This window comes from Aquarana catesbeiana, linkage group LG07, assembly GCF_042186555.1.
Source record: "Aquarana catesbeiana isolate 2022-GZ linkage group LG07, ASM4218655v1, whole genome shotgun sequence".
NCBI lineage: Eukaryota > Metazoa > Chordata > Amphibia > Anura > Ranidae > Aquarana > Aquarana catesbeiana.
In genome coordinates, this window is record NC_133330.1 from 38494596 (window position 1) to 38519552 (window position 24957).

Genomic DNA, 24957 nt, shown 5'->3' on the forward strand with positions numbered 1-24957 from the left:
TTTGAGGCTGGGATTCTCTGTGCTGGAAATAGGCAATCTAGTTAAGAACATTTGTAGGTTTCTATTCAAAGCTGGCCACCATTTGGAAATGCTGTCTTTATTTCTAGGTCACTGACAAAGAACAATTATGAAGATAAGGAAAGTCAGAGTGGAGTCAACTTCTAACCAACACACAAGGGCATGGCTATAGCCATATAATATGACTGCTATAGGCACCATGCTGTTTGCCTGCATAGTTGTTTATAGAGGTAGCAACAGCATTTGGCACAAACATTTGCATAAATCGAAAGTATATACACTCACCGGCCACTTTATTAGGTACACCTGTTCAAATGTTTAGTAACACAAATTGCTAATCAGCCAATCACATGGCAGCAACTCAATGCATTTAGGCATCTAGACATGGTGAAGGCTACTTGCTGAAGTTTAAACTGAGCATCCGAATGGGGAAGAAAGGGGATTTAATTGACCAAAATTGGACAATAGAAGATTAGAAAAACGTTCCCTGGTCTAATGTGTCTTGATTTCAGCTGCGACATTCAGATGGTCGGGTCAGAACTTGGTGTAAACAACATGAAAGCATGGATCCATCCTGCCTTGTATCTACAGTTCAGGCTGGTGGTGTAATGGTGTGGGGGATATTTTCTTGGCACGCTTTGGGCCCCTTAGTACCAATTAAGCATTGTTTAAACTCCGCGGCCTACCTGCGTATTGTTGCTGACCATGTCCATCCCTTTATGACTACAGTGTCCCCATCTTCTGATGGCTCCTTCCAGCAGCATAATGCACCGTGTCAGAAAGCTCAAATCATCTCACCACTGGACAATGAGATCACTGTACTCCAATGGCCTCCACAGGCACCACATCTCAATCCAATAGAGCACCTTTGGGATGTGGTGGAATGGAAGATTCGCATCATGGATAAGCAGCCGACAAATCTGCAGCAACTGTGTGTGGCTATCATGTCAATTTGGACCAAAATCTCTGAGGAATGTTTCCAGGACATTGCTGAATCTATGCAGTTCTGAAGGCAAAAAGGGGTCCAACCGGGTACTGGCAAGGTGTACCTAATAGTGGCTGGTGAGTGTAAAGCTTCTATACAACAGCTATAAACGTATATAGAATTCTTTACCACTATAGGAATTGTTTTCGAGGTGGTGATACTACATACTTTTTCCAGGTCAATGAATCAGAATCAGTCAAAGAACTGAACCTACAGGTTTAGCATGGGAACCAGGGATCTAGAATTTTCAGGACAAAATGTCAACAGTGACATTTTCTACACTTTTAGTCCAGGGTTCTTTCATAGCGAACCACTGACTGACACGCTGTACCACCCCCTCCCCCTTACAGAACATCTGATTTTCCAACTCATGTGCAGGAAGTAGGTAAAAGCCCCTTTTAATTTAAGAATGTAAAGTTGAGTGTCTCGCTCTACAACAGCTTCTGGGACTGGAGTCCCATGCATTACCTGTGAATTCTTTCTTGCAGCGATCTCTCACACTGGTTTCCAGGTTTTCAAGCTGAATCTGAACTTTCTTATAATCCCTCAGAGCTTGCTTGCTCTTCCTCCTAAAAGCAAAGTATTGTACCTTGTTAGCCATAGATAGTCACAGGAAATAAAAAATATGGGAAATACCTGACATTGGCTAACTGGATATAGATTGTCCTCTTCCTGCAAGTTAGAATACAAAAGGAGTTTGCATTCTATTGTTGGAGATACCTCTTGTCAAGGGAGAGTTGGATGACAATGTACAGAACAAAGTAAGGAACAAGACTCCATTATATATGTACATTTTAATGTTGATTTTGAGGTGTCTTGTTCAAATTTTGCATGTTTAGAAAAAAAATGCCATGCCCAATTCTAATGCCCCGTACACACGGTCAGATTTTCCGACGGAAAATGTGTGATAGGACCTTGTTGTCGGAAATTCCAACCGTGTGTAGGCTCCATCACACATTTTCCATCGGATTTTCCGACACACAAAGTTTGAGAGCAGGCTATAAAATTTTCCGACAACAAAATCCGTTGTCGGAATTTCCGATCGTGTGTACACAAATCCGACGCACAAAGTGCCACGCATGCTCAGTATAGATAAAGAGATGAAAGCTATTGGCTACTGCCCCGTTTATAGTCCCGACGTACGTGTTTTACGTCACCGCGTTCAGAATGATGGGATTTTCCGACAACTTTGTGTGACCGTGTGTATGCAAGACAAGTTTGAGCCAACATCCGTTGGAAAAAATCCTGGGATTTTGTTGTCGGAATGTCCGATCAATGTCCGACCGTGTGTACGGGGCATTAGGCTTACATACCTGTAGATTAAGACGATGATTAATACGATCAGAGCTACAAAAGATGCTCCAACTCCAAGGCTGATCTGAGCCTCCAAGGGGAATGTAAGTTGACTTTCTGTATCATACTGCACTTTACCCAGGACTAAGTTTATCCCTCCAATTTGTACCTGAAAAAGACATAGTAAATGTAATTAGAGAGATTACCATGTATAATCAAGATCAAAGCTTGATACAAAATCATCAGTGTCATCTTTCAGCTGGCATATACTAATAGGGGTAGCAGCTGTAAGGGGACTAAAAGGCCAGACCAAACTTTCTTTCAACTGGCCATGCGCCCAATGTATTCCTGGGGATTCCAAGGTCAAACAGGACACAAAACATCTCTACTGTGTTCTTCATCTGAACTGAGGCTCTCACTCCATGTGGGAACTCCAGTTGTGACCTTTCAGGCATTAGTGTCAAGTGTTCAAACTACTTCATATACGTAATCTTAGATGGAAGCTACCCTAAGCTGTAGCGAATAGCTGTTCTTCATACCCTAACAACAGATATTTCACTGATCTAATGTGTTTTGAGAGCCCACCAAGGACAGCATAAAATGATAACAATGATGGTACAATGATAGTACATACTTCAGGCTTGACCTATCTGGGTAGGATTTCGGCATAAGCCTTCTAGGCTACTTCTTCCTAACTTGGGCACAGGGACGTAGTGTTAACCCCCTTCTGTTACCTTAATGCAGGGTTTCCTTGGGTTCCTCCAGAGGTTGCTAGAGGTTCCTTGAGTTCTGCCTTTGAGATAAGTTCCCATTGACACCACTGACCTTTTTATCTACTTGTAAGCAGGTAATCCTTTCCAATAACCACAAATGTAAGGAGCATTTTCCCCCACTGACCATCACACTAATGTACCATGAGTTGTAGATATAGTCATTTCTAGCAGACCGGAAAGTTATTTCAAGGGTTTCTCTGTCAGGAAAAGGCTGAGAAAGGCTTCCTTAGTGTCTATATGAGCATTAAAAAGCAAAGACTTATTGTTGAACTGAAGCCTAGTTTGGGGCAGAGCCAGTGGTGGACATGGTCAGCAAAGGAACCCTCTATGAGGACAATTTTTTGACCCATCTACTGCTCAACAATAACAGCTGAAGATAGATAAATAAGTAGATAGATAGATAGATAGATAGATAGATAGATAGATAGATAGATAGATAGATAGATAGATAGATAGATGTGCAGAGGAGCATTTGTGGTGCCCCAAACTCTCATACTCCATAGTATGCAACTTGGGTTAAACACAACCTTTATTCCTTCTAGGTCAAATAGTGTCAGGAAAAAATGAGAGGAGCACTTTGCTTGTCTCAGCACCAGTCAGGCAGGGAACAAAATAGGTGTTTGCTGCCCAACACCACTTGGATATTACAAACCTGGAACATGGTTGTTCATGGCATGATGAAGAATACTTCACCTGCCTTGGAAGTGCCCGGTGTCTAAGATAACATAATGACAGAAGGATATTCCAAAACCTAACCAACCTACATCTCATGTAAAGGACCACCTAAAACCACAGGGCTCTTGATTAGCTTCACAGTGTACACAAATGGTATGTCTACACTTGGGCAGGGCTTGAGAAACAGGGGCAGCAGTCTAAGGCCTCATGCACAGTGCTGCTCCTAAATATATATTAAATAAGAATAAATTAAAATTCTGGCCAATGAAAAACATAAATAAACAGCCAAACCCCAAATAGACTCTGCTAAGGTCACCTAAACTGGTTTGAGAAAATGCAACTTAGTTGAGTTTTTAACGCTGATTTTCTGTTGTCAGGATAAACAGTGTTTACAATAAACCCGTGTGCATGAGGCCTAAATGCTACCGCTAACAGCACAGAAAGTAGAAAAGGTCTTGGGTCAATCCTACCCAGATAGGTCAAGCCTGAAGTATGTACCATCATTGTTGAAGCAAACTCTTTGAATTTTGGTGTGGGCAGCAGAAGAAAAAGTAAATTTCATGATGCATTCATGTTCCTGAGAACACAGGATGGAATAGGACAGCAAACCGCAGATCAAGTAACGCTGCAGCTGGGCTATGTAAGTGATCTTACTGTAAACTCGGGTAGAGAATCCACTCCCTCCCTCTTGGATGGATAACGGGTGGACGGCTGCTTCTCTGGCGGTTCACAGTACAGATGGTTACTTGTCAGAGTCTTCACCATACACAGCCCATCCCCGATCATCGCAATCATCTCTTCTTTGGTGATAGCCAGATCTAGATCCTCACCCTGGAAATAAAAGATAGTGTCAGACAGTAACAAGATTCACTCTCATGACCTACCTTAAAGTGGAATATGGGGATAACCCTAACTACTCTGAAATCTGTCTCCTCCTGCCTCCTAACATCTATACCTACTAACCTGTGTAAGAAAATTGTATATATGTATATGTTTTTTTTTTTTTAATAAATTCTTTATTTAATTGTCAAGGAATCCTGCAATACAATACAGATCTTGACAAGTTCACATCAGCCCTAAAAAAACATTGTATGTACCTATTTTGAGGCTGCTCTGGTCACACAAACCAGCGCTGCTGCAGGGGAGAGAAGGGAGCGCAGACAACGGTTGGGCCATTGAAGCCTATGGGTGCCATCTCCACTCCTGGCTTTACCAGCTGTTGTCAGAGGTCTCTCCTCTCCTCTACAGCCACCACTGGCTGACACAGGGAAGATCACGTGACCAGACTGGAGCAGGCTGAAAATAGGTTAGTAGATACCGTATTTATCAGCATATAACACGCACAGGTGTATAACACGCACCTTCACTTTAAGAGGGAAGTTTCAGAAAAAAAAATTACATTTTAAATAAAGAACTTTGAAGCAAAATTAGGGTCACAGCTCATCAATGCAGCCTCACCAGTGCCCATCTGCAGCCACTAAATTGCCCAAAAATGTAGCCTGCTTAGTGCCCATCTGCGGCCATTAAAGTACCCAAAAATTTCCCATCATTGCAGCCTCGCCACTGTTGGATTATCCCTGCTGTCTCAGAGGGAAGAGGAGGAGCGAGCGCCACTGATTTACACAGAGCCGTGATCGCCTGTGTACCCGGCGCTCCGTCACTCACAGCCACTCCTCCTGGCCCTGCTCATATGATAGACAGAACAGTGGCCCAGGAGGCGTGGCTGTGCGTGACGGAGCACTGGGTACACAGGAGATCACGGCTCTAATGTAATTCAGTGGCGCTCGCTCCTCTTCCCTCAGAGACAGCAGGGATCGGCGTATAGCACGCAACCACAATTTTCCTCTGATTTTCAGTGTGTGTTATATGCTGATAAATATGGAACATCTTTCTTACACCAGTCAGTAAGCATAGGTGCTAGGAGGGTGAAGTGGCAGTTTTAGGAGTAGTTAGGGATTACCCCGGAATTCCTTTTCAAAGGAAATTTCTACTGAAAGAGACATGAGGAACTTCAAAAATATGAATGCAATCTATACACTAGGGGGAGAACCTCTGGGGGAATCTAGGATGGAAAAGGACCTGGGGGTCCTAGTAGATGACAGACTCAGCAATGGCATGCAATGCCAAGCTGCTGCTAACAAAGCAAACAGAATATTGGCATTAAAAAGGGGATCAACTCCAGGGATAAAATGATAATTCTCCCGCTCTACAAGACTCTGGTCTGGCCGCACCTAGAGTATGCGGTGCAGTTCTGGGCACCAGTCCCCAGGAAGGATGTACTGGAAATGGAGCGAGTACAAAGAAGGGCAACAAAGCTAATAAAGGGTCTGGAAGATATTAGATATGAGGAAAGGTTGTGAGCACTGAACTTATTCTCTCTGAAGAAGAGACGCTTGAGAGGGGATATGATTTCAATTTATGAATACCGTACTGGTGACCCCACAATAGGGATAAATCGTTTTTGCGGAAGGGAGTTTAACAAGACACGTGGCCACTTATTAAAATTAGAAGAAAAGAGGTTTAACCTTAAACTACATAGAGGGTTCTTTACTGTAGGAGCTGCAAGGATGTGGAATTCCCTTCCACAGGCGGTGGTCTCAGCGGGAGGCATCGATAGTTTAAAAAAACTATTAGATAAGTGCCTGAATGACCACATTCTACAGGGTTATACAATGTAATAATGATATATAATCTCACACATAGGTTGGACTTGTGTCTTTTTTCAACCTCACCTACTATGTAACTACTGACCTAATTCCAAAAATGCTAGCTGCCTGCCTGTCCTTGGCTTTAATTCTTATGCCGCGTACACACGCTCGGACATTCCGACAACAAAATCCTGGATTTCTTTCTGATGGCCCAAACTTGTCTTGCATACACACGGTCGCACAAATGTTGTCGGAAATTCCGAACGTCAAGAACGCGGTGACGTACAAGACGTTCGACGATCCGAGAAAAATGAAGTTCAATAGCCAGTGCGGCTCTTCTGCTTGATTCCGAGCATGCGTGGAATTTTGTGCGACGGAATTGTGTACACACGATCGGAATTTCCGACAACAAGTTTTGTTGTCGGAAAATTTTAGAACCAACCCTCAAATTTTTGTTGTCGGAAATTCCGACAGCAAATGTGCTATGGAGCCTACACACGGTCGGAATTTCCGACAACAAGCTTCCATCGAACATTTGTTGTCGGAAATTCTGACCGCGTGTACGTGGCATTAGAGATACTGACTTGGAATGGACATGCAGGTCACAAAAGTCAGTAAAGTCAGAAGTCTAAATCAATCGGAGTCACATATTTTATAATGGTCTTAGTGGCAGTGCGAAAAGCAACACTTTTGGCGCATTGTCATTACAAGATGGCTGCAGGGTATTTCTCAGGTCAGGTTTCCTGATTGGTGACAAAAGTGCACCATGTCTGTGCAATGGGGTTGATTTACTAAAGGGAAAAAAGACTGTGCACTTTGCAAAGTGCAGTTGCTCCAGAGCTTAGTAAATGAGCAGAAGCTCTGCTGACTTCCATCATCCAATCAAGTGCAAGCAAAAATGCATTTTTTAAAATTTTCCTTGCATGTGATTGGATATTCTTTGCAAAGTGAAGCTTTACCTCATTTACTAAGCTTTGGAGAAACTGCATTTGCAGAGACTTTGCAAAGTGCACAGTCTATTTGCCTTTAGTAAATAAACCCCTATGTGTTCCTGCACCTATTCTCTGTGAAAAAAAGCTATGCTAATACACATCTTAAATATTAAAAAAATGTATAATAAAAACCAATGACAATGGTCTGCAGAGGTCGTATAATCTGACTTTTTCTTCGTTTTTTTATACTGAAATGACTTTTGCCCTCTATTATTGATGCTAATATTACTAGTATTACCTCCACAGAGATAACACTGCCAGGCTTGTGCCGGTACGGCTTGGCCGGGTCCTCTGCATTCAGTTGTCTGAGCACCGGATCTTGCACATAAGTGAACGGAGTTGAGTTGATGACAGTGAAGTTGAACACGAGATTATCCAGGATGAACTCTACATCCACCCGAGCGTTCCAGTGCAGAGGGGGAATGGCCGGCGTCTTGCAGAGCAGCAGGAAGGAGGAATTGATCATACACAGCTCTTCAAACTGCAGAGGGAAAAAGAGAACAAATGAAAGAACAAGTGCAGGAAACGGGTGATACCAATCAGTGATTGGCTGATGCTATCCAACAAACACGGCAACTGTGCAAAAAACAGAACATCAGTTTATCTTAAATCGGATCTTCACTGCATCTGAGCACCACAAATCAAACACACTATTTACTCATCCCCCCTTTTTTCCCCTTTTCTCTTTCCTTTCCCCTTTTTTTTAATCATTTTTAATATTCAAAGCAAACTCCCCCATCCATCCATGTCTCAATGATTTACGTTCCTGAGAAATCACTTTGAAAAACAACCCCCCTGCATTTCTGGCGGTGGCCATCTTGAGTAAGGGCAAATGATTAATGTAGCATTTACTTCCTAGAATCCCTCTGCCTTTAGCTCAAGTATCTATGCAGGAGAATGTGCTTAGCTGAGAAAACCCCTCCTCCTCTCCTGAAAGACTCCTGGATTACTTAAAAAGTAACCCAGTTGTTGACCCTCCCGAAGACTCCTGCTATGTATGACATCATTTGCCTAGGCAAGAAACCAGGAAGTAACTGAAGAAGTGTAAAAAAAAAAGAAAGTTTAAAATAAGTAAATATGATATACAGTGCTACCTTAGATTACAAGCATAATTCGTTCCAGAAGCATGCTTGTAATCCAAAGCACTCATATCAAAGGGAGTTTCCCCATAAGAATCAATGGAAACTCAGATTATTAGTTCCATAGTCACTGCTGGTGTATGCAGTACTGTATGTGGCCCGAGGTGCGGGGGTGCCGGTGTATGCAATACCGCATGTGGCCAGAGGTGCGGGGGCGCCGGAGATACTCGGGAACGGAGCATCTCCTAGTGTCTCAGAGCATCTGAGTGTCGCCGGTGCCCCACCTCTGGCCACATGTGGGACTGCTCACCCCAGCGGCTTAAATCCTGCTCGTCTTGCGAGACAATGCTCACAAATCGAGACAGGATTTTTTTTTGAAATAGCTCGCATTGCGAAACGTTCGTAAACCGCGTTACTCGCAATCCGAGATTTTGCTGTACTTTCCTATCTATTTACTAATGCTAGCAGCATAAGGATTAAAAATAATCAATGTCGATTGGGAGACTGAAGTTCCACTTTAATCTGAGTCATATGGAATTGACTGGAGTCAGATTTTAAGGAGCTCCTCTCCTTCCTGAAGCCTGTGCGGTGTAACCAGCTCTCTTTAACAGCTGAACCAATCACATTCAAACTTACAGGTCAAGCTTGAAAATGATTTGGGACTGTTAGAATGTTTGTAATAAGTACTCAAACTTTGATACAATGGCGTTTCTGTACACCCAAGAGCAAGGAACCTGTAGTGGGTGTGTCTGAGAACTCTTCTTCTGCAATCCAAGCAGGGGTTCTCAGATGGCCAGATTACTTACTCCTGTACTACACTGATATATAGTTTGGTTTTTTTTTTTTGCCGAAAAGGAATTTAAATTCCCATACGTTCCTTAGATGTACACAGCAGGGGAGGGGACCCGACCTTTCTCTGCTGCCGTTTCACTTTCACTTACAGGTCCCCTTCAGTAAAAGGAGAAGCAGCACAGTGATTAGCTCATCTTTGTGTCACTCTGCTCTCTCCTCCTGGCACAACAGTTTGGCTGCTTGTGCTGCGTCTCCCCATCTCTGAACCCTGCTGTACATGGACTCCAAGAGGCTGATACCAACTCAAATTCAGGAACTTACAATGACTGCATTTAAATAAATACATCTAATGCCGTATTAATGAATCCAGAGATGCTTTAGCTTGTGCCTTTTTTGTATATTTTAGCAGTTGACTGCAAGGACAGAAATATGGAACCTCCCATTGCTGCAAGCACTGGTCCTGTAATTGTCAGCCTTGGTCCACTACCCAGTGAACCGCTGACTCATCACAAGTGTGCAGCCAATACATTTAGAAATAGTAAGTGACTCTCTAAGACCCCTTTCACACTGGGGCGGTGCGGGCGCCGGCGGTAAAACGGCGATATTTTTAGCGCCGATTTACCGTCGTTTTAGCGGTGCTGTTCGGCCGCTAGCAGGGCGGTTTTAACCCCCACTAGCGGGCAAAAAGGGGTTAAAAACGCCCGCAAAGTGCCGCTGCAGGCGGTAAAGCTGTACTGCACCATTGATTTCAATGGGCAGGAGCGGTGAAGGAGCGGTGTATACACCGCTCCTTCACCGCTCCAAAGATGCTGCTTGCAGGAGTTTTTTAAACGTCCTGCAAGCGCACCGCTCTAGTGTGAAAGCCCTCTGTCTTTCACACTGGAGACACAGCAGCGGCTGTTTCAGGGCACTTTTTTTTAGTGCTGTAGCGCCTGCAAAGTGCCCCAGCGTGAAAGGGGTCTAACACAAGGGCAAGCATGATGGCCCTAAGTTTACATTCTTGAAAATGTCACCAGTTTGCCTTAGGCCGGTCATAGATGGTTCAAATCTCATCTGGTTCGAGATTCGAACCATCTATGGGTGGGCAGATTGTACATCGATCCATCGATCGACTTGGGTACAACCAGCATGTCATGTTTTTTACATGTGATTATTGCCTAAAGAGTATTAAATAATCTAAAGGCTTTTTACCTGCTGCACAGTGCAGAGAGACCCCTCCAGACATTCCGTCTCTGGAACAATACGCCGTTTTCTCCCCGGACTGCGCCTCTTTCGCCTCTCCATTGGGGACACAGTCACCCGGATCTTTGGGGCTTGTACCACATCCAAGTTCTGTCCGTACACCATGATCACACGTCCCCCACTTGAGTCAATCAGCAGCAGATTCAGGGAAAAAAAATGAAAAACAACAAAGATAAAACATTGCTTGCAAAGTGTGTTCATTCTCATGGTGCTGAATTATAGAATGGAGGCATTTGTTTAAATGCAAGTGTGACTGGTTATACAAACCTTCCGGCAAGTGATTATGATGCAAACTATACATGTTTGAAAACATCTGGATACACGGTGTATTTCCACTTTAGCAGCCAAATTGGGATAACACCAACTTTATATTTCTTATATATTCCCAATACCAAAGCATAATAAGAAAAATACTGTTTAAAATTTGCTGGTTACCTTTTTTAAGTGGCTGTAAAGGCAGAAGGTTTTTTTACCCTAATAAATTCTATGCAGTAGGGTAAAAAAACCTTCTGCATGCAACCCCCCCTAAATACATACCTGAGCCTGATCCCGATCCAGCGATGTGCACAAGAGCCGGTCTCTATCGCTCCCCATTGGCTCAGAGCCAGTGAGGAGGGAGCAGGGGGCGGGCCGAGTCCTGCTCTGTGTGTCTTGTGAACACGCAGAGCGTGGCACGGGAGCGAGCATGCATGAGTGCCCCCATAGCAAGTGGCTTGCTATGGTGTCACTCATTGGTGGGGGGGGGAGCCAGGAGTGCCAGCAGAGGACCCGAGAAGAGGAGGATCGGAGGGCTGCTCTGTGCGCTCTCTCATGAAGTCACAGCTGGGCACCCACCGTTACCATGCCGGGGTCGCGGAGAGGTGGGGGAGAGGAGCGAGGTTTCTAATTATTAAAAGTCAGCAGCTACACTTTTTGTAGCTGCTGACTTTTAAATGGGTGGAACTTTTTAAATGGGTGGAACAATCATTTTCAGGGTTTAGGAGCCCCTCTTACAACTAAAAGAATACTTAAAAAATGTAAACATTTGATAAAATTACTATATAATGTTGTCCATTTGTAAATGGGGGGGAGTGGTGAGATCTTATAGCACAGCACATGTAATTTGTTCTAAATAAAAGGAAAACAAATTTGTGATATAATAATGTGATAACAAGTACATCCACCACTAGAAAGAAGTCCCTTGCAACAGAAATAATAACTATACATTGTGTGATAACTCATACCTGTAGAAGCTCTTGGAAGGGCTGGCAGAGGTAATGTTGGGGTCCGGAGTGTACGTAAATAATGGATCGGAGAAGCTAAATACTTGTTCTCCATACCAAACGGTCACTTTGTGATCTGCTGTGGCATTACTGGGACCAGTCAAACACTCTAGCTGGTTTTCCTGAATCTCTGCGAAACTACAAAAAAAAGACAAAGATAAGTTTCCCACAAAATCCTCCTATATCATACTCTCAGTGAAGATGGTGAATATATATATATATATATATATATATATATATATATATATATATATATATATATATACACACATTTTTTAATACATTTTTTCAAATATTATTCTAATAAACTATTACATTACATCAACAAAACATTTTTTTCTAACAATTTGTTTTATCATTTTCCCCTTTTTTGCTTTTCTTTGTGTATCGTTGTGTTTGAATGTGGATCATGAGCTGAAATAGTTCATAATTCTGCTTTATGACTATGGACATTTAATGCCAACTAAGCACACAACTAATATATATATATATATATATATATATATATATATATATATATATATATATATATATATATATATATATATATACACATATATATATAAATAGCAATGTTCCCTAAAGTTTTGAAAACTAGACACATAACATTAACTATAGCTGCATTCCATAATGATGGTACCCCCCCCCCCCCCCCCCCAACCTACTGCCTTTCCAAATTCAGCCAAAAATTCAGTCCTAATTCGGACCTGAAGCGGTGAACGGGGACTCACCGGACCCCCTGCTGTGCCCCATGGCCGCACATAGCGTGAACCCAGCCTGAATGTTCCTTCCTGTAAGCCTCCTCTCAAGTTAATGAGCTAACAAAACAGGCACATTCACACTGCAAGCCTAATGTCAAATTTCAGCAACTCCTAAACAGGAAACATATTTAAACATAAGAGAACTAAAGAATATTTTGAGATCATATCTCAAAACCATATTCTGTATAGTACAGTAGCAGTACTATTATATTTTAATTATGTGATTTTAATTAATATATTTTATATATAATTGTTGTTTGAGTGACAACTTTAAAACCCCATATTGTGGTGCTGTGTATTTGAACTATTTTGCAAGATCCAAAAATCTTACATGTCACAGGGGATGTCACCAATCAAAACTTGATTATCACTGGCCCTTCCAGTCAGAAGTTTAGATCCGGTAATGGTTAGTTTGGTTCCTCCAGATTTTGGCCCACGGGATGGAAAAAACGACGCAAGCACTGGATTCTGAAAATGAACACACAAATCTGGTAAGACGCAATACACACAACAAAACACACACAACAAATGATTTTAATTGTAACATATCTATATAACATTTGTACTTAATAGACAGATATCTAGATATTACTATTTCATTTTATTAGAATATAAAATATCTCAATAATACAATATCTATGCACTATATTTTGCAAAGTGTTTGCAGCTCTCCTTTTGGGCACAGGGTGGCAGCAGAGCACAGCTAGAGGGTATGCCAGCACACTTTGTTTCTGGCTTTAGTACTTGGAGTTATAAGGCTCAATTCCCATGCATTATTTCCCATATTGACTGTTGTTTTGTAGCCATTGGTTTTTTTTCAACTCGCATTGGCTCTGCTAAAAGTAACAGTGGCAAACAATGATTATTATACCTTAGCGCAGAGGTTCTTAACCACCAGGCTGTGGCCCCACCACTGGGATGCTACCTCCCTTTTCTTGGGCCTTACACTCTCACAGTGCCTCCCTGCTTCCATAGTGCCCTCCAACCTCCCACAACAGGCCACAGTGCCCACAGCCTCCACAGTGTCCCCCAACCTCCCACAGTGCCTACCAGATTCCATAGTGCCCTCCAACCTCCCACAACAGGCCACAGTCCCCACAGCCTCCACAGTGTCCCCCAACCTCCCACAGTGCCTACCAGATTCCATAGTGCCCTCCAACCTCCCACTAAAGGCCACAGTGCCCACAGCCTCCACAGTGTACCCCCAACCTCCCACAGTGCCTACCAGCTTCTATAGTGCCTCCCCAACCTCTCACAGCAGACCACAGTGCCCACAGCCTCCACAGTGTCCCCCCAACCTCCCACAGTGCCTACCAGCTTCTATAGTGCCTCCCCAACCTCTCACAGCAGACCACAGTGCCAACAGCCTCCACAGTGTCCCCCAACCTCCCACAGTGCCTACCAGCTTCTATAGTACCTCCCAACCTCTCACAGCAGGCCACAGTGTCCACAGCCTCCACAGTGTCCCCCCAACCTCCCACAGTGCCTACCAGCTTCCATAATAACCCCTCAACCTCCCATAGTGACCCACAGTGCCCCCAGAGACCCTTTAGTCTGCACACTGCCCCCCCCCCAACCTCCGACAGTGCTCCCCCAACTTGCTGCAGAGCCTCCAGCACATACTCCTCCCCATACTCCAAAAACCTCCTCCCCCTACCTAGAGCATGGGTGTCCAACCTGTGGCCCTCCAGCTGTTGCAAAACTACAAGTCCCATCATGCCTCTGCCTTTGGGAGTCATGCTTGCAACTGTTAGCCTTGTAATGCCTCATGTGACTTTTAGTTCCGCAACAGCTGGAGGGCCGCAGGTTGGACACACATGACCTAGAGTGACTCCAAGTCTGCTGTAGAGTCCCCTAACCATATCCCTTATTTTCCCCTCTACAGTAACACCCAGCCCCCATCAAAGCCCTCCAACATTTCAACTGCACTATTTTGCATTGACATACTTTTATTGTGTGAGTACAAACTTTGTTTTTTACTGTTAGGTCATAGGAGGTTTTGAAAGAATTTACCGGTCAGTGGTCTCAAAAAGGTTGAGAAAGACTGTCTTATAGAATTGAGCCTATAGATGGCAGAATCCTCACCAAAGTGTATATGGTCACTAATTCTGACCAATCTGCATTAAGAAGCGGAAAGCATGTCTTGATGCTTAACTTCCGTTCGGCCAAAACTGGGGAGTAACATGTCATAGTCTTAATTTTAAATGTTGAGAAATCTGCTGGTAATCATCACATGATCAATAGGGAATATTACCTGATAAGTAAACACTTGACTTGAAATGCCGTGCAATCCTCCTGGAACCTCCACAAGAACATGTCCTGGTCTCTCCGTCCAGCTTTTCCCGGATATACACACTATACTGCAGAGGAGAATATGCAACTTGATGAAAAGACTTGTGGGGGAAGTTATTATACAATAAAGTATATAGTATACTGTCATTTTGTAACTGAATGCAGTACTTTATTTCAGCCAGCAGATGTCACTGTCACAGCCTCTGTCTATTGACAAGGGACTTAGACCTGGTTCACACCTATGCAGGGTGCAGTTTGCATATTCCAGGTTTTTTTTTGCGTTTTCCATTATACATTTTTGATCCATTGAAGTCTATGGAACCAAAAACCAGAAAAAAGTCCCCGGCCCTTTCCATAAAATGCACAGGTGTGAACATGACCCAAAGGAAACCTTGTTAAATGGACTGTAGTGTGTTTCTGCACAACTGAAAACACACAAAAAAATGCATAGATGTGAAGCAGACCTTAAAGGGGTCTATTTATCCACTTCAGCCCTGGAAGAATTTACCCCCTTCCTGAACAGAGCATTTTTTGCGATTCGGCACTGCATCGCTTTAACTGACAATTGCGCGGTCGTGCGATGTTGTACCCAAACAAAATTGACGTCCTTTTTTTCCCACAAATAGAGCTTTCTATTGGTGGTATTTGCTCACTTCTGCGGTTTTTATTGTTTGCGCTATAAACAAAAAAAGAGCGACAATTTTGAAAAAAAACACAATATTTTGTACTTTTTGCTATAATAAATATCCCCATTTTTTTTTAAAAAAAGCTAATTTTTTCTCACTTTAGGTCGATATGTATTCTTCTACATATTTTTGGTAAAAAAAATCTCAATAAGTGTATATTGATTGGTTTGCGCAAAAGTTATAGCATCTACAAAATAGGGGATAGATTTATAGCATTTTTATTATTTATTTATTTTTTTTTACTAGTAATGGCAGCGATCTGCGATTTTTATTGTGACTGCAACATTATGGCGGACACATCGGACAATTTTGACACATTTTTGGAACCGTTGGCATTAATACAGCGATCAGTGCTATAAAAATGCACTGATTACTGTAAAAATGTCACTGGCAGGGAAGGGGTTAACACTAGGGGGCGGTGAAGGGGTTAACTGTGTTCCCTGGGAGGTGATTCTAACTGAAGGGGGAGGGGACTAACTAGAGGAAGTGACGGATCGTGGTCCCTAGGTAATAGGAACACACGATCTGTCACTCCAGTCAGAACAGAACAGGGAAGTGTGTGTTTACTCGTCCTTCCTTGTTCTGTGTTTCCTGCAAACGATCACTCGTGGCCGGCGGTCATCGCGACCACTGGGCACGAGCATCGGCACCCGCGCTGTGCAGCGGGCGCGCGCACACCTGCTATCCGGACTCCGCAAGCCAACGTACAGCTACGTGGTTTCAGTATAACTGCGGTGGCTGGTCCGGAAGCGGTTATAAAACTTTGTATTTGACCAATGTCACGCACATTCATATGGGCTGCACAAATTTTAGCTGCAATTTCTGTAATAGAGTAATTCCTAGGATCATCAGCGCCACCTAGTGCCCAAAATACGATTTTTTTTTTCTGAAATACCTCAATGAGAAAAAATACTTCATTTTGGCCTGTAGATGGAGGTGACAATTTTACACTTACAACACTTATGGCTTTAGCTTGGCCATACACTAGTAGATTTTTGAACGAACATTTGTATGAAAATTCTCATCGGTACATTTGATGACCTGAATGTCGTTTTAAAGTATTTAAAAAACATTCCATTTTGGAATGAATGGACTTTTCCCGAACAAAAAGCACATTGATGATCAGAAACGACTTCCCATCCTTCTACCTCGAATTTTCTCATCACTGCAGTTGAAAATGAACAACGTTTTGACCGAACTAAAGATTAAAAAATCAAATAAACGTTCTTAAAGAGGAGTTCCACCCAGGGGGTCCAGTAAAAAAAATTAATAAATAAAAGTCAGCAGCTACAAATACTGCAGCTGCTGACTTTTAATTGGACACTTACCTGTCCCAGGGACCAGCAATGCGGGGGATCGAAGCCCCACTCGTCTCCCCCTCCGTTCAGCGGCGCCGGCATTGCAACTGTGGGCGCCGGGCTGTGGCTTCACAGCCTGGCACCCACTGCGCATGTGCGAGCGGCACCGCGCGCCGTGATTGGCCGCTCAGTCACCTGGGACCTGTAATGGGTCCCAGATGATTGACAGGAGGGAGGGAGCAGAGCGGAGCCCTTCCTGTGCCGAGGGGGAAGTGATGTCACCAGCCCAGGCACTGGAAGGGGCAGACTACGAGGGACCCCCTAGCAACAGGCATTTAGAGGTAAGTTAAAAAAAAAAAAAATCCAAATTTTTTGGGGTTTTTTTTTAGGATTTTTCATGTATTTTTGTTTTTTTGGGTGGAACCCCACTTTAAAACAAAATATTTTTCACTGAAAATGGCCAGATTGTAGGCAGGTGCAGTTAGCTATTTTGGCCACTAAGTGGCTTTGTACCAGAATAGTGTTTGGTTGCAGTAAATAGTGTCACCTGGTGCTAGGCCCCTTTTTAAGTAGAGTCATTCTACAGTGATGCCATGGGTGAGTCAGTGCCCTGTTATAAGCCAGGTAGGAAGGGGCACACTCACTCTTGGGGCATTACAGCCAAACACCCACACCTATGAAGATGAAATCAGCACATGTAGGCCCTGGACAGGGCAGGAGGCCAGAAGGAGTGGACCTGTACATAGAGAGAGCCAGCTATAGTCATTCTGTCCCTTATGGAGGTGGGGGCTAGGGTGGAATGCAAAAGGCCTTTTAGGCCAGGCTGGAGATCCCCATGGGATGCTGCTTCCCTTGAGGGAGAGATGTATCTAGCAAGGAGGTAACTACAGAGAGCACAGTCCTGCAAGTACTAATGACCCCGGGGTAGAGGAGAGACTAAAAGATGGCTGCTAAAGGTGCTGCATATGCTTTCACTTGTAAATACTGCAGACCGTCCACTAAATATAATTGACTATGTATTGTCAAGTGACTCCGGAATGTATGCCCTTGTGATGTGACTGTAATGCTGTTTCCTGAATACCACCAGTAAAGTGCAGTAAAACAACTTTTATGTTTGCACATTCCTTCCTTGGGGATACAAAGATATATGGCCAGGAATGTTGTTTGGAGGCCTATGGTAAGAAGCAGGGCAAAAGAAGGCGGAGGGTTTGGCCTTAGCAGGAGAGACAGTGTTGCAGTAGGGCTGGAGCGGGGGTAGAGAGACTTGTCTTTTTAGAACCCTTTCACACTGAGGCGCTTTACAGGCACTATAGTGCTAAAATTAGCACCTGCAAAGTGCCTGTAAAGCGCCTCTCCTGTCACTCCAATGTGAAAGCCCGAGTGCTTTCACACTGGAGCAGTGCGCAGGCAGGACGTCAAAAAAAGTCCTGCAAGCAGCATCTTTGAGGCGCTTTAGGAGTAGTGTATACACCGCTCCTAAAGTGCCCCTGCCCATTTAAATTAATGGGCAGCGGCGCTTTTAACCCTTTTTCGCCCCCTAGCAGGGGTTAAAAGCGCCCTTAGGGCACTTTCACACTGGGGCGTTGGCGGTAAAGCGGCGTTATTTTTAGCGACACTTTACTGTTGTCTTAGCGACACTTTTCGGCCGATAACGGGGCGCTTTTAACCCCCGTTAGTGGGCAAAAAAGGGTTAAAAGCGCCCCGTTAGCGGCCGAAAAGTGCCGCTAAAACGACGGTAAAGTGCCGCTAAAAATAACGCAGCTTTACTGCCAACGCCCCAGTGTGAAAGTGCCCTAAGTGCCACATTCAGCCAACCACAAAGCCCCTCTTACAAACTTTACTTTTAAAAGCTCCTTGTTGAGAATGACCGGCATTGACGGTTTGAAACCTAACTTGCCACCTCTGCTGTAACCTTAGCTGCTAACAGTTACATCCACAAATATTTGTTCTGTAAATTACCTGCTGGAAATCTCATATTTTAGTGAATCCACCTTGCAGGCGATGTTAGCGACAGATACATGGTCCACAATATCCTCCAGTTTCTGACCCAGGTTGGAGCCGGTTATGGTGATCCTGGTGCCACCGTCTACTGGGCCAGACAAAGGCTCAATCTGGAACAGATCACATGATTCCAACCAGTTACTATACTGAGTCATGACTCCATCATAACATAACATGGTATTCATTACAAACCTGGATCAGCAATAGAGAAAGAAAACAGATCCGGACCTCAGGGATATGAAGATATAAGATGACCTGACTCTAATGAATGGAAGGTTTCCCACCAGTCACTTCAGTGGATAAAACTTTATTCAGCCACAACCACCTCTGTAATTAGGTCCATTGGGGTGAAAGGCACCAGAGAGGGTTGTTCCTGGCTGGTTGTGGTTGAATAAAGTTGTATCCAGTGACTTCATTGGTGTGTGACCTTCCATTCATCACAGTTACGGCACTAGGAGTGAAGACAGGCTCCCTGGTCACCACCCTATACAGCCAAGGAGGACAAGGAGAGTCCAGCCTCTATGGTGTGCTGGTGCTTTTCCCATATTGTCTAACAATGACCCTAACTCCATTACAGTACAGCCTGTGCCCTCAAGATGTTAGTTTCTCCAAATACTATTTAGAGGACCGCGGGGAACTATGGAACCCGTAAACCCACTTTTCTCAACTGTTAAGCCCCGTACACACGATCGGACTTTCCGACAACAAGACCGTGGAATTTTCTTCGAAGGGTGTTGGCTCAAACTTGTCTTGCATACACACGATCACACAAATATTGGCCAACAATTACGAATGTAGTGACGTACTACGTGGTTTTTCAGCTCATTAGCGCCACCCTTTGGACTCCTTCTGCTAATTTCGGGTTAGTAGAAGTTTGGTGAGTGTTGATTTGCGCTTTTCTTTTCGCGTTTTTCATTTCGTGCTTTTCAGTTCGTTTCTGAACGGCTGTTCTTCAACCGGACATGGTGCGGAATCGGAGGAGATAACGTGTTATTTATTGTTGGCCTTGGAGTTATTGCTTTGGCATATTTTTTTGGTTGAATAATAAGGATTTGATTTGGTATATTTTCTATATTTTTGGATGCATAGAATGCACTTTTTGGTTAAGTTCTATTGGCAGATAGCATGTCTAATTTTTTTTTTTAATGCACAAAAAAACAAAACAAAACATAATATTATTCTTGATATCATTAGAAAAAAAAGCTCTTGAAAATTCGTTTGCAATAACTCCATCAGTATCACCAGCAAAGCAGCTTCATTATTATCCCATTAAAGAAGAAGAGAATTGTTCGCTGCATTTGAAGATTGCATAATTTGCCGTGTCACTAATGTTAATTCTCCATTACAAACGCTCGTTTACAAGACCGACCGCTTCTGCTTCCGAGCATGCGTGTTTGTACTTTGGACTTTTGTCTGACGGACTTGTGTACAATGCTCGGAAAGTCCGACAACACACATTTGTTGGCGGAAAATTTGAGAACTTGCTAGCCAACATTTGTTGGCGAAAAGTCCGACAACAACTGTCCAATGGAGCGTACACACGGTCGGACTTACCGCCAACAAGCTCACATCCAACATTTCCCGTCGGAAAGTTCGATCGTGTGTATGGGGCATTAGTATAATTTTGAGGCCACAGAGAACCCCTGCTAAAAATATTCAATTTACTATTTATGGTAAATTATCATCATTAGTAAGTTTTCAATTTTTTTAATGAAATAAAGAGAAATAAAGAGAAAAGCCTCATTCACACGTGTGCACTCTCTATGGAGGTTGGATCACTTTTCAGAGAGAGGTGGTGCAGCATCTGCCAGGCATTCAGGAGGTGATACTGCCGCCACTTGAATGCCTGTTTTCTCTTTCAGCCAAGCAAGGATTTAAAATTATAATCCCACACCGCAACCGCAAGTTAATCGTTTGGCTTGCAGTTGCGGGCTACCGCACTATGTACTACCCCCTCTGTCCATGTAAACAAAGTCAAAAGCAAATGGCATACCTAGAATATTTGACACCTTGAGCCAATTATTTTATGGCACTCCCATGCTCTATACCGGGGGTCTCAAACTGGTGGCCCTCCTGCTGTTGCGGAACTACAAGTCCCATCATGCCTCTGCCTATGGGAGTCATGCTTGTAACGGTCAGCCTTGCAATGCCTCATGGGAATTGTAGTTCTGCAAGAGCTGGAGGGCCACCAGTTGGAGACCCCTGCTCTATACACTAATAATAATCATGAAAATGATTAATAATGGCCAGAAAAAAAAACACAGACTGTGACAATTGTAGGATCTCCTTACACTATTTAGTGGAAAAGTGTCCCCTTTAATAGTGGTTAATGGAAAAATGCCACTTAACACTGGTGGCCAGTGGAAATACGCCCCCTTAAATTGGTGGTCAATGGAAAAATGTCACTTTACATTGGTAGAAAGTGGAAAAATACCAAACACCCCCTGATTTTGGAAGTAAATGGAAAAATGTCCCTTCACATTGGTGGTCAAAAGAAAAAATGTAACCTTACATTGGTGGTCAGTGTAGAAAAGCCCCTTTACATTGGTGATTAGTGTGGAAGTGACCCCTTACATTGGATGTCAGTGGGAAATTTCCACCTTACATTAGTTGTCATTGTAGTCGAAAGATCAATCTGTCATTGCTCCATGCTTAACCCTACAAGAGAAAATCAGGTCACCAACCAGGCTGTAAATCTCTGGATTGGAACCCCTATCAACCTCTAAAGTAGTGGTTCTCAACTCCTGTCCTCAGGACCCACTAACAGGCCAGGTTTGCAAGATAACTGAAATACATCACAGGTGATATAATTTGCAGCTCAGTGATTGCAGTATTCTAGTCTTCATCTCCCCAAGGTAATACTTAAATTCTGGCCTGTTGGTGGGTCCTGAGGACCGGAGTTGAGAACCACTGGTCTAAAGGAACCAAGGTTGAGAAAGCCTGCTGTAAACAGTGCTTGGTGCTGGGCAAGCCACGGTAGTGAGAAACTAATGATGTCTACAGCCATTGCAACCAATCACATTTCAGTTTACTGGACCCAAGTCAAAGAGAGGTGATTTACTATTGGTTGCTATGGGATTATTCTCCTAACACATCAGTTGAGGGGTCTGGAGCACTTTTATGAAAGCTCTACGAGGAAGTGCTAGGAGCCAATCAGGTGTGCTCTATGCAAATTTACTATCCAGGAGCATGCTGACAGCAGGAGGGAGCAGTCTGCTGAGCTCATTTGACTGCTGCTGCACCTTCACTGACCAATCACAGGCTGGGGGCGGGAAGTGACCAAACTTTATTGCTTAACCTTAGAAGAGAAAAATCAGGTCACCGACCAGGCTGTGCAATCTAGTAACTCGCAGGACTGGAAACCCTAGCAACCTCTGGAAGAACCCTGGTTGGGAAAGCCTGCTGTAAGCTGTGCCTGGTGCTGGGCAAGCCATGATATTGAGAAAATTATGATGTCTACAGCCACTGCAACCAATCACATGTCAGTTCATTGGGGTGAACTGAAATAGAGATGATTCTGATTCCTTGCCAAAAGAATCTGCTTCTTGTACATCGCCACTGCCCAGTGCCTGATGATAGAGTCAGTCAATTTGCAGTTTATTCCAACTAATTCTAAGAAAAGGGGAATATTACAAACTTCAAAATATGCTGTGGGATGTGTTTACAAAAAAAGAAAAATTGCATAGCAGATTGCCAAGTGAAAGTGCATGTACATTTGTTCTGTGTGAATGGGGACCTGTGCTGGTCCATAGTTTTTCATTGCTTTCAAAAGGAAAATACCACATGTGACCACTAGATGGCGCAAAAGTGTCATATTCCTTTTTCTATGATACTTAGCGCCATCGAGTGGCCAAATGAAGTTAACAAAAAACATTCAACCTGCACAGGTAGACCCATTCATTTTTTTGTGCCATTTACACAGGTCAAATGTGCGTGCACTTTCACTAGGCAAATTGCTATACGCATTTTTCTATAAATACATGCCTACGTGTAGTCAATGGATAAGTTTTGTCACATCTGCTTAATTGACCTACGTACCGAGTGAATGAGTGGCGCGGGGCAGGTGCCCTCCACCTCCTCTGTGCAGGATTGCTGGTACATACAGCTGGGATGTTCCCCTCCGCACCACACACAATTATATTTACTATCAGCAGTCTGGCAGCGGCTACAGTCGGAGTGCCCCACGGAGCAGTTATACAACGTAACTGTGAAGAGAAAAGGACAACATAAGACTTGGGACAAATCAGAGATAGCGGAACCTCCCCGTCTACACCACAAGCGGCTCACGTACCATGGAGGTCCTCATAGCTGTCCACCCACATCTCCGGCTCCCTCTGCACATAGATCAGGGCATTGAACTCTGGTTGCTCAGCTGAGTATCTATACTACAACAAGAACAGAGCGTGGAGGGACAAAATGCAAATGTTATATAAGAAAATTAATTGTGTTTTTTTATACGATTCTTATTCTTTAAAGAGTAACTCCACTTTTGCTGAGAAAAAAACATTCCCCTCTGGGTGATCTATGTACATTGCAGGGGTTTTTAACAAACTTTGTTGCAGATTTCTATCTTTTGTTATTCTAAAGAAATAGCTGTTTGTCTATTTGCTGAGTGAAACTTAAGCCCCGGACACACGATCGGATTGTTGGGCAACAAAACCGTGGAATTTTGTCCGAAGGGCGTTGGCCCAAACTTGTCTTGCATACACAGTGTTCCGTACATCATCTGTGTACAGAACGCCTCCAGGTTTCCACATTGCATTGCGTTTTACAGAATATTACAGCGCTGCAGATTGAAAAGGAAAGGTCATTAATAATAACATTCAATTATAATATGACTTGTGTAGCATTTGTATATGCTGTATTATTATTTTTTTTTATTTGCTATTTTTTTTTCTCACAAAAGTGGAGTTAACCTTTAAGGAAAAGAGCAAAACACAGGAGGCTACAAACAGTTCAATGACAGTTGTTGCAGTACATCCCAATGGCCTGCTGATGGTGCTGTGGGCTGTGCATGGTCCAGCTTATTTAGGGAACTGGAATACTCACAACTACACAAACTCCATGCAAACTCCAAACTTATGCAATCTGAACGCACTCCAAGGGAAGGGGGGGAAGTACTTGGAGCCAATCAGTTGTGCTTTATCCAAATACTGTATACGGTACTAACAAGAACCCCATGGACAGGAGGAGGAGGACAGTCTGCTCCTTAACTGTCCAATCACAGCCTGGGGGTGGGGAAGTGACCAAGCTTTATTGCTTAACTCCAGAAATAGAAATCCAGGTCGCCGACCAGTTTGTGATGTCTAGTGGGCACAACAGACAGTTCTTATTTCATTCTGAAAACAGGGGCCCTTTATGTCTGATACTGATCCACCGTACTGCATCTTGTGCCCTGACCTCACCTTTACTCATCATCTCTTCTTACCTGGTGCAGCTGGCATGTAATATAATAAGTGGATTGGTCCTCGGGGTCCATTTCCACAAAGGCATCCGTGATCACCGTCCTGCCCTCCAGGATCAGAACACACTCATAATCCCACTGCGGGTCCTGCAATATAATCGCATCAATAATAGAAATCAGTAAGAGTCACAAAACACACATTAACTAGAAGTGACCATATGCCATCCCGACTAGAGGGAGTCAGTTTACCCTTAACCACTCGCCTACTGGGCACTTCCACCCCCCTTCCTGCCCAGGCCAATTTTCAGCTTTCAGCGCTCTCACAATTTGAATGACAACTGCGCAGTCATGCTACACTGTACCAAAATCATTTTTTTAATAATTTTTTTCCCCCACAAATAGCTTTCTTTTGGTGGTATTTATTCACTGCTGGGGTTTTTTTTTTTTGCTAAAAAAACAATAAAAGTCTGAACATTAAAAAAAAAAAAAAAAAAAAAGGTTTTCTTAGTTTCTGTCAGAAAATTTTGTAAATAAGTAATTTTTCTCTTTCCCTGATGTGTGCTGAGGAGGCTGCACTGATGGGTACTGATGAGGTGGCACTAATATGCAGCACTGATGGGCACTGATAGGTGGCATTGATATGCAGCACTGATGAACACTGATATGCAGCACTGATGGGCACAGATAGTTGGCACTGATGGGCACTTATGGGCGGCACTGACTGGCATCACTGATGGGCACAGAATGGCCTCACTG

The 24957-nt window shown here is 43.5% G+C and overlaps 1 protein-coding gene across 2 annotated transcripts in view; it reads right to left on the minus strand.

Moving 5' to 3' along the window:
• Positions 1–24957, minus strand: part of PLXNB1 (plexin B1) — a 328789-nt gene that overhangs the window by 25305 nt on the left and 278527 nt on the right. For both annotated transcript variants that reach the window (XM_073592010.1, XM_073592011.1), the window contains exons 13-24: positions 24226–24348; positions 23089–23182; positions 22836–23002; positions 18756–18907; positions 14775–14880; positions 12852–12988; positions 11721–11897; positions 10447–10618; positions 7623–7865; positions 4399–4575; positions 2317–2465; positions 1472–1572 (exon numbers count right to left, since the gene is read on the minus strand). In XM_073592010.1, coding sequence (XP_073448111.1) covers positions 1472–1572; positions 2317–2465; positions 4399–4575; positions 7623–7865; positions 10447–10618; positions 11721–11897; positions 12852–12988; positions 14775–14880; positions 18756–18907; positions 22836–23002; positions 23089–23182; positions 24226–24348 — 1798 coding nt within the window. The remainder of the gene's footprint in view (positions 1–1471; positions 1573–2316; positions 2466–4398; positions 4576–7622; positions 7866–10446; positions 10619–11720; positions 11898–12851; positions 12989–14774; positions 14881–18755; positions 18908–22835; positions 23003–23088; positions 23183–24225; positions 24349–24957) is intronic.